At 38.2% G+C, this 10,698-nt stretch overlaps 2 protein-coding genes across 2 annotated transcripts; both read left to right on the top strand.

The window, feature by feature from the left end:
- Positions 1–926: 926 nt before the first annotated feature.
- LOC132635421 (butanoate--CoA ligase AAE1-like) lies at positions 927–5,528 on the top strand. Its single transcript, XM_060351802.1, has 2 exons — positions 927–1,209; positions 3,829–5,528. Exons 1-2 carry the CDS (start codon positions 1,006–1,008, stop codon positions 5,293–5,295), a joined length of 1,671 nt encoding a protein of 556 aa, XP_060207785.1. The 5' UTR covers positions 927–1,005; the 3' UTR covers positions 5,296–5,528.
- Positions 5,529–6,701: 1,173 nt separating this feature from the next.
- Positions 6,702–10,566, top strand: LOC132635419 (replication protein A 70 kDa DNA-binding subunit A-like). Its single transcript, XM_060351801.1, has 2 exons — positions 6,702–7,111; positions 7,920–10,566. The coding sequence occupies exons 1-2, from the start codon at positions 6,825–6,827 to the stop codon at positions 10,216–10,218; spliced, it is 2,586 nt and encodes an 861-aa protein (XP_060207784.1). The 5' UTR covers positions 6,702–6,824; the 3' UTR covers positions 10,219–10,566.
- The last annotated feature ends 132 nt before the right edge of the window (positions 10,567–10,698 follow it).

Genomic DNA, 10,698 nt, shown 5'->3' with positions numbered 1-10,698 from the left:
TTTGATCTGCTATACTTGTTGGAAAAATATTACTACTGGTATTTAATATCTCAAAAAGAATTATTATGTCTACAATTACAATTGTAAGACTATTAATTCTATTTTTCAATAGTCTAATGAGATATTTACTTCCCCTCCTTGAATAGTCTTTATTGGCCATCATTCTAACATTGCTCTAATCCCTTCATCCCAATTTATGCGATATAGTTTCACTAGGCACAAAGTTTAAGAAAGAAAGAAAGATGTTTAAAACTTGTGATCTAAAACAAGTCATATATATTTGTGTGGTTGCAAATCCCAAAAATGAAAATGGAGGGCACAGTGAAATGCTCTGCAAAACTTAAATGTTGAATTGATGAAATAATATTTCTACCCTTTAACTTTTGGGTCATTTGCACTTTTGTCCCAATTTAATGTTGGTCTTTAATTTCTGCCTCTCAAGGTAAATAATTTTTTCGCTTGACATAAGTTTATATTTTGAATGATAATATCTCACAAATTATGTCCCGCTCCCTTAAATAACTTATGTCACGCTGGGTATAAGTTCGATTTCTAAGGGCCAAAATTAAAGACCATCTCATTTGAAGGACAAACGGTGCAATTTCTTCTTCCGTGTGCGACTAAGAGCCCGTTTGGATTGGCTTATAAGTTGCTTATAAGCTGTTTTCAACTTTTTTGAGTGTTTGACTGGCCAGCTTAAAGTCATTTTGTGCTTAAAATAAGCTCAAAAAAATAATTGGGCTCATTTGACTTAGCTTATCTAAAGCAGCTTATAAGCTGTTTTCAGCTTATAAGCCAAAAAAAATAAGTTAGACTACCCCAACTTATTTTTTTTAGCTTATAAGCTGTTAAGCCCATCCAAACAGGCTCTAAATATGTATACTAATACAACTTATCTACTTTTTCCTAACCACGTGATGCCTCTACCATTTATATATCGAATAGGAACCCATATTATGTTGTAGAAACCTTAAAACATTTCACCTAATCTGCAAATTCCGACATATGAAAATGGAGGGCACGGTGAAATGCTCAGCAAATTATGTGCCACTGAGTCCTATAAGTTTCTTGGAAAGATCAGCAATGGTGTATAGTGATAGGCTCTCAATTATTCACGGTAATATCAAGTTTACGTGGAGAGAAACCCGTGATAGGTGTCTCCGAATTGCTTCTGCTCTTACCCACCTCGGAATTTCTCGTGGCCACGTCGTATGTCCTTCTCTCCCCTACTTAAATTTGTTACGGTACTACTGTTACATTAATTTCAATTCTTACCGCTTTAAAGTTGCAATTTTTAATTGGTATGTGTATATATATATATATGCATCTTTTTGCTCCATGATTGGGGGAAAAAGCGTAAAAAGATACTTCTTCCGTCCCAAGTTAGGTGTCTTGAGCACAAAATTTAAGAAATAAAAAAAGAATTTTGAATAACTTTTTTTTTCCTTGATAACCGTGGTGTCGGGACCACTTGCGCGCACCTCGGCACTAATTTCACGGGATACCTGCCACCTCCCACCTAGAAGCGGAGCCTAGGTTCAGCTGAATCTACACCCGAAGGGCTAGCTCCGCCCTTGGTCCCACCAACAACAATTACCAGGTAACTCTATTCGCAAAGGCTAGAATAGATGGGAAGAAATCACCGAGTGTTTGTCTCGGTTGGGAATTGACCTGAGACCTTATAGTGCTCAATCCACTTCATTGACCACTGGGCCACATACTTGGGTGTTAGAGACTTTTGAATCTTGCGGTCCTAAATTAAAGATGTGTGTAATGTACTAAAATATAAACTTGACATATGAGATATTTGAATTGTTAACTTACTAAATATAGAAAAAGACAGCCTTTTTGAGACTGACCAAAAAGGAAGCAAGAGCGCAGCTAGGTGGTGGCTAAGGAACCCCCTTCGGTGAAAATTACCCTGTATATACAAGGTTAAAATTATTTTTTATGTATATATAGTAGATGTTGAACTCCCTTCTTCATTTGTTTACTCTTTATATCCCTTGGTGAAAATTCTGGCTCCGTCAGTAAGACACTTAATTTGGGACGGAACGCAATGGAGGGAGTAGTTTTTATTCATATCTGGTCTTTGTTTGTGTTGGTAACTTTGAAAAGTGAAGATAAGTTAATCTAGAGATTAGTGTAATATAATAGATTATTTTCTGGCTGCATTTGGTGGATTGCACGCTTTCTTTATATTATATTTGTCGATCTCTGGTGCATGTCTAATCAGCATGTTCTTTTATATTTTGTTTTAGGTAATGTAAGTTTGTCTTTGATACTAAACAAATCAAATTGTTGAGAATCATTGTACTTAGTGTAAGATATAGAGGAATCCACCAGATTAATCAGAAAAGTATCAAATTTGTGGGATGGAGCATGGATAAGCTATTTGGACAAGAAGCAAAAGAATCTTTAGACCTAATTTTAAATCTAAGAAGCCGAGTCGGTGGGTTGGTCCGGGTGGAGAAAAAAAAAACGAATTGAACTTAAAATCTTTTCTAGAGATATTCATTTTCCTAGCGAGACAGATAAGATATTCAGACATGCCGGTGTTTTGATACCACCAGGAACACGAAAAAGAAATTCCAAGGAATCTAAAAAAGTGAAAAACTGGATCTATGTCCAACGGATAGAAACGTAGCTAACCTCGATTTCTTCTTTAGTTGACATTGTCAAGAAAATGCCTTCTTTATGTTAACCCTTTTCCAATGTAGGATTGCGATGAAGTGCAGCTAAGACATGAAATGTAATATATGCCACTTCTTTAGAATTATTGAGGGAAAAGGATACAAGTGCCTCAATGTGATGTGTGTCACTTCTTTAGGGCTATTGGGAAAGGGGGTTTTGGAGGCGATATAGCAATGTAGGATATGCTTTTCCTCTTTCTTCTCCCTCTTAGGTGGTGAGATAATTTGTATTTTATTTTGAATACATCTATGATGAGTTGATTCTCTCTTTATGTTCCTGCTCTATGCATCAGATAAGGTAGATAACCCTTCCCTAGAAGGCAGAAGTAATTGGCCTTTAATTAACCCATTTTCTACTTTATAAACCATAACAAGACACCCTCCCTCATAGTGCATTCGTTTACCTTGTACTATTTCAACCATGTTGGCAGAAAAATGTACAAGCTCAGTATTCTTTGAAGTCAACTTCTACTGTTACATAAATTCTCATTTATGTTGATGTAACTACATCAAAGAGATGTGACATGGATATGGTTACTTCGTGCAAATTCTTCAAACTACACTATAAATTAATTAAAAAAAGCGTATATACCAATGTTGGATACTTACAGACATCCACATCGAGTACGTGCTACACTTTTCTTTTTATCAATGATACGGTCAGTCAGTGGCGGAGCCACATAGAGCCGAGGGTGTTCATCCGAACCCCCTCGGCGGAAAAAAACACTGTTTTTACAAGGTTAAAATTATTTTTTATGTATATATAGTAGATGTTGAACTCCCTTAGGCTTCTTCGTATGTTTACTTTTTTATATTTTAAACCCCCTCGGCGGAAATCCTGGCTCCACTGCTGCGGTCAGTTATTAAATTATGAACTCAGACTAAAGATGACAAATTTTACACAAAAGGCTTGTTCAAAAAAAGGATGTGGCATTATGACTTAGGTGTCAGTGGCAAATCCATGTAACACCGTTCACAAGATAACATATCTTGGGAGCAGATAAGCATTTGGCTCTCGACCACGTAGTCATTCTTGTTTGAGTTATCTAGATGCTTAACGTTAGCTAGCTTTTCTTATATTTTTACCAAGAAGGAAATGAGCTCTCATTCAGATCCCATCTTTTGTTCTGAGCAGGTTGCAGCGTTGGCTCCAAATATTCCTGCAATGTATGAGCTACATTTTGGAGTACCAATGGCCGGGGCAGTTCTTTGTGCACTTAATACTCGTCATGATTCAGCAATGGTCTCTGTGTTACTTAGACATTCAGATGCCAAAATCATATTTGTAGATTACCTGTTGCTCGATATTGCTAAGGGTGCATTAGAAATTCTGTCAAAGACAAGTGTCATGTTGCCCCATCTAATTCTGATCTCTGATAGAGAGAGTCAGTTATCCAGTAATAACAAGAGGAGCTTGGCTCCAGAAATTCTGGAGTATGAGTCCTTTTTAGCTACTGGAGAACCTAATTTTGAGATAGTATGGCCAAATGATGAATGTGATGCTATTGCTCTCAATTATACCTCAGGGACAACATCGAGACCAAAAGGGGTCCTCTATAGTCACAGAGGGGCATATCTTAACTCTCTGGCTGCAGTTATTCTCGCTGAAATGACTTCGATGCCTGTCTACTTATGGACCCTTCCAATGTTTCATTGCAATGGATGGTGTCTTACCTGGGCTGTGGCAGCACAGGGTGGCACGAACATTTGCTTGAGAAGTGTCACCGAAGAAGGGATTTTCGATAGCATAGTTCAGCACGAAGTGACTAACATGGCTGGTGCACCTACGGTTTTGAACATGATAATAAATGCACCACGAAGTGTCCAAAGACCACTCCCAAGGACAGTAAATGTTATGACAGGTGGTGCACCACCTCCACCTCAAGTTCTACTTAAGATGAAGGAGCTTGGTTTCAATGTAACTCACGGATATGGTCTAACAGAAACCTATGGTCCAGCAACTGTTTGTGCTTGGAAACCAGAGTGGAACTCTCTGTCACCTTATGAGCAGGCTAAGATTCAGGCGCGTCAAGGAGTGAACCATCTTGGCTTGGAGGAAATAGACGTAAAGGATCCTGAATCAATGAAGAGTGTACCCTCTGATGCAAATACAATGGGCGAGGTAATGATTAGAGGAAACACTGTGATGAATGGTTACTTAAAGGATCTCAAAGCCACAGAAGATTCTTTTAGAGGGGGTTGGTTTCGAAGTGGGGACTTGGCTGTGAAGCATCCTGATGGTTACATAGAATTAAAGGATCGTTCGAAGGACATCATTATATCTGGTGGAGAAAACATTAGTACAATCGAAGTGGAGTCTGTAATCTTTAGTCATCCAGCTGTTCTTGAAGCTGCTGTAGTGGGAAGACCAGATGATCACTGGGGTGAGACACCCTGTGCGTTTGTTAAACTGAAAGATGAATGCAATGCCAGTGCTAATGAGATCATCAAGCATTGCCGTGATCGTTTGCCGCATTACATGGCTCCTAGGACTGTAATTTTTGATGATTTGCCAAAAACTTCAACAGGAAAGACTCAAAAATTTGTTCTGAGACAGAGAGTCAAAGCCATGGGAAGTGTTCAGAAAGCTAGCAAACTATAATGAATTGTGGTGTTGATATGGGACTGACTTAGTGGAAGTTTTATTGTTCTAGACGTAAGTTTGATCATATTGCATAAATACGATTTGTGCAACCAAACCAATAAAGGGTGCCCAAATACATATTTCATTGTTGCGTGTTAATTATTCGGAAGTAAGAAATGTGACGAAATCCAAAAAAATGGTTACACCAAAATCGCACTTAATTAGTCGTATAGATATATGTTTCTCATCAATGATCACTTACATGAGAGCTTTAGCTTGATTAGTTAAAATAAGTCTTAATGCACGCACGATTTTATTTAGACACTCGAACTAACACATGATAAAGTGGTTCAATTAGACACATGTAGTTCAAATTTTGGAAGAATTTTTGTGTGTGTTAGATAGTTAAAGATAATCTCACAAAATATATCACCTCCTCTAATTATATGCATCAATACAATTATACCAAACCAAGTCTCCAAGTGTTGCTCATTAGACAATTACACCAAACCAAGAATACAGCTAGCTTTGACTAGAGTTCTCACCTCTTTTCACTTTTAGGTTTATCTTTTAAGAAGTAAATTCATGGTCATTATTTTCCACACTAGGAGATTAACTAAATCGCAACGGCCTATTGGGCTAGCAGTGGTGTATTTAAAATTTTAATTTAGGGTTCAAAAAATAAAAATGTAAATGTGTTAGCCCTCTAAAATGTACTATCAATCTAGAATAAAGTTAAAAATTAATGTTGTTGCTGAGAATCCAACCCTAGACATTGGGAATATTTTGAACATATTGAGTTAGCCTTTTGCATGTTGTTCAGAGTACTCAAATTGATATATATGCAGAAACAAAAGAAAATCTATCTGTAATTTTTTGCCTAGGGTGTTCGGATCCCGCACTCCAAATCCGCCTGTGTGCTAGAATAATTATTTTTGTGGTTCAATTGCTTTGTTTTTAACTTGATAGTCTAAGTAGGCGTATGGCCATGAAACCAAATATTTTTCACTTTATTTGGAATTTTGAAGTTGGAGTTAAAGATGGAGTTGTATCTGATTATAATTTTTGTAAAAAATATTTAATTGTTTGAATGTATTGGAAGTAGAAAAAAAAAAAGTAAAAACAAGGTTTAGGTGTTTTTTCAAATTTCAATTATAACTTCATAGAATTTTCATGGCCAAACACTGATTCCTAAATAAATTAAAATAATTTTCCAGAAAAAAAGTAAAAAATTCTCTTGACAAACATAAAAAACCTAAGTGACTTCCTTTGCAATTACTCCATTCTTTAGAACCTTCCATCAAAATCTACAAGCGTCCCCACCCTTTTTTTTTTTTTTAATTCGAAAAGCTTCTCTTAGAAGCCTCAAACACCGAAGCAAAGGCCAATTCCGTCATTTCACAAATCACAAAAAAGTAAAAACCTCTTCCTTTATTTTCATTTTCGCGCCCACACCCTCAACTTCTATCCCGCTTCCGTCATTAGGGTTTCGAAAACCTCTTCCCCTCCACTTTCCCCCACTATCTCTTTCAGTTTGGGCGTTAAAGATGCCGCCGGTAAACTTAACGGAAGGAGCGATACCGATGTTATCTAACGGTGAATGGCAAGAAAATGAGTTTCAACCGGTGTTACAGATCACAGATGTTCGGTTAGTTAACACTCAGAATCAGAGTAATACTAATGAACGTTACAGGATTTTGATATCCGATGGACAGTATATACAGCAAGGGATGTTAGCTACGCAAAAGAATCAACTAATTAGGTCTAAACAGATTCAGAAAGGAAGTATTATTCAGATGAAAGATTTCGTTCGTAATGTCATCCAAAATCGAGTGTAATTACTCTCTACTTTTCTTTCTATTTATATGGTTTAGATAGTGCCGTGAATGTTGACTCAATTAATAGTTATTATCTCAGACTGTCACTTTCTTTGTTAAAGGAAATTGGAAACAAGAAGAAAAGGTGTCTTTTTGAGAGACTTTCTTTTAGATGATCAATTAACACAAAGATGATATCATGGATGCTATAGGCATTATTTCATTCATCTAATCTGGTGCTTTATAAACATAATAATCCAAGAATAGGCTCAACTTGGTTTTAAACATCTGTATATATGAAAACTTTTTCCTATTATAACAGGGTTCCTTAAATGACGATGGTTTGCTCCTGCAGTTGGTATTTTGCATCTTTTTTCTAGGTCTGTAGATTGGCCCAATTAGCAAAGTTTTGCTACTGCAGTCGGGATTGCAACTGTGTAGGTAACTTAGATAGGCATTTACATGAATAGCAATTCAGTGCCCATGCAAATTTGTACGTTTCTGGATATCATTTTGGTTTCATAAACTGCTAAGAGCCTAAGACTCTCTGATTAGTGGAATCACATCTTATATGTATATTCTTAGACCCTAATTGTTAATTTTCTTCCTCTAAGGTGAGTGTGTGGCACCTTTGTATGATGAGACACTTTGAAAAGATAATTACTAGCAAACAGCCAACTATACTAGTAATATCCAGTTACACTTTCCTATGAAGGAACTGCATATATAGATTTTGTGTATTTCACTTTTCGTAAATGCTTGTGAATCATACTTGCAGTTTTAAGTTTCTGTTTATTGATATGTACTGTCTAATTCTTCAAACAGGATCATTATTATCATTGAATTGGATGTTTTAGTTGAGGTGTGTGATCAAATTGGAGAGCCAAAGCATTATCTCAAAACTGATGGTAGTACTCCTCCAGTGCCACGGCCAGCTGCCCAAGTGCAGCCTTCCGCCAATCAATTTGTCGGTGTAAGTGGAAATTCTCAATCATTTCCTGCTGTTTCAGCTACTTCAGTCTCAACTCCAAGACCAAATATGACTGGAGGGGTGCAATCTCCAGAGACAAACCGTAGCAGTGTTTACAGTACTCCCTCTGTTGGGAATTTGGACTCTGGACGATATGGTTCAAGTGCACCTCTTTACCCCAGAGCAGAATCTGGTCCTGCGATTTCACGGGCTCCAGTGAATTATGTGCGGCCGCCACAGCCTTCTTATCAGCAGCCTCCTCAGTCTTCTTATCAGCAGCCACCACCGATGTACTCAAACAGAGGACCTATAGCCAAGAATGATGCACCTCCGAGGATTGTTCCAATTGCTGCTCTCAATCCATATCAGGGTCGGTGGACTATCAAGGCCAGGGTAACCGCAAAGGCTGAACTCAGACACTACAACAATCAAAGGGGTGATGGAAAAGTATTCTCTTTTGATCTTCTTGATTCTGATGGAGGAGAAATAAGGGTGACCTGTTTTAACTCTGTAGCTGACCAATTTTACCACCAGATCGAGCCAGGTAGAGTTTATCTAATTTCAAAAGGAAGCTTGAGACCAGCGCAGAAAGCTTTCAATCACCTTCCAAATGATCATGAAATTATGCTTGAGACCACATCTGTAGTTCAACCTTGTTTTGAGGATGACAGGACTATACCTCAGCACCAATTTCATTTTCGGCCAATCAGTGATATTGAAGCCATGGAGAACAACAATGTGATAGATGTGATTGGTGTGGTGTCTTCAATAAGTCCATCTACTTCAATAATGAGGAAAAATGGTACAGAAACTCAGAAAAGAGCCCTCCAGCTGAAGGACATGTCTGGCAGAAGTGTTGAATTAACTTTGTGGGGAAATTTCTGCAATGCGGAAGGTCAAACACTTCAGAATATGTGTGATTCTGGGGCTTTCCCTGTTTTAGCAGTCAAAGCTGGTAGAGTAAATGATTTTAATGGCAAATCTTTAGGTACTATATCTACAAGCAAGTTGTTTATCGAACCAGATTTTCCTGAAGCTCTGAAAACAAAGGAATGGTTTGAAAGGGAGGGAAAGAACGTGCCGTCAATGTCACTGTCACGAGAAGTCAGCAGCATTGGTCGGACAGATGTGCGGAAAACTATATCTCAAATCAAAGATGAACGGTTGGGCACTTCTGAGAAACCAGATTGGATCACTATAAGTGCCACTGTTACATTTATAAAGGTTGACAATTTTTGCTATACTGCATGTCCCCTCATGATAGGAGATCGACAGTGCAACAAAAAAGTGACAAATAATGGGGATGGGAAATGGCGGTGTGACAGGTGTGATCAGACTGTTGATGAATGTGAATATAGGTACATCCTCCAGTTCCAGATTCAGGACCATACTGGCTTAACATGGGTTACTGCATTTCAAGAATGCGGTGACCAGATCATGGGTATATCTGCAAAAGAATTGTATTTCATAAAATATGAGGAGCAGGATGATGATAGGTTTGCAGAAACCATGCGTAATGTTTTATTCAACAAGTTTATATTTAAATTGAAAGTGAAAGAAGAGATGTTTAGTGATGAGCAGCGAGTTAAGTCAACAGTGGTCAAAGCTGAGAAGCTGAACTTCCAATCAGAGACCAAGTTTCTGTTGGACTTGATAGACAAGATCAATGGGCAGGAATCGAGCACTCTACCTCCCATGACAGATAATGCAACTCCAAGGTCAGGGTTTAATAATGCTGGATTTGGGAGTAAACTCAAAGAACTGATGAACCCCATTACAAGCTATGGTGGCAGCAATAGCAGTATCAGCAGAGAGAGTGGACTGCAGGGAAATCGGCCTACTGGCTCGCAGTTTGCTCCGACTGGTTCTTCTACAGGCATGTATATGAGCTGTAATAGTTGTGGTGGAACGGGCCATAGTGCCTCAAACTGTCCAAGCGTCATGAGTGGTCAGAGCCAGGCATATGGAGGTGGTTTTGGCAATAGGGCAACTTCAGGGATCAGCAGTGGGGGTGCTTCCGGTGAGTGCTATAAATGCCATCAGTTTGGACATTGGGCAAGAGATTGCCCAGGTGTAAGCAATGCATCTTCTGTCAATAACATGACACCTGGAAGATACGGGAATACTCCAAGGCAACACGTTGGCGGATTTTGATGAACCTTTTGAGTGTATAAAGTTGTCCTGTACCGGTAGATGCCTTCTCTTAGGTACCTTCATGGATCATATTTTGCTTTAGAGAATGAGGCTTGCCTATCGCCATCTGACTGTACAGTGGCCACTTGGGGCTGAAATATTGGGCAGACTGTCCCTGGATGGAGGGGTCTGTAAGTCTAGTCCTTGTTTTGAGGAGTAACATTTTGTTGCTCTTTCCCTGTAAATTATTTTCCTGTTTTAAGTGATCTCTTTCTTTTTAGGTAATCTTTCTTTGTGGTTCGACCTTTTAAGATAATAACTGTGTTACATTGTAGACTGTTATGTTAATGTTATCCCATCTTTTTCATCCGTGACATGTCATCTGTATACACGTCTTGAATATCTTATAATTGGGTGAGCTTCATGTTCGATAGCACTCAAATGTGATTCTAAACGTGGAAAGACCAAGATGAACAATGTTTTTCTTTTGACGAGTAGTCG

The sequence above is a fragment of the Lycium barbarum genome, chromosome 4, assembly GCF_019175385.1.
Source record: "Lycium barbarum isolate Lr01 chromosome 4, ASM1917538v2, whole genome shotgun sequence".
NCBI classification, from domain to species: Eukaryota; Viridiplantae; Streptophyta; class Magnoliopsida; order Solanales; family Solanaceae; genus Lycium; species Lycium barbarum.
The sequence above is the reverse complement of the archived record's forward strand: the minus strand, read 5'-3'. Positions and strand labels throughout refer to the sequence as shown.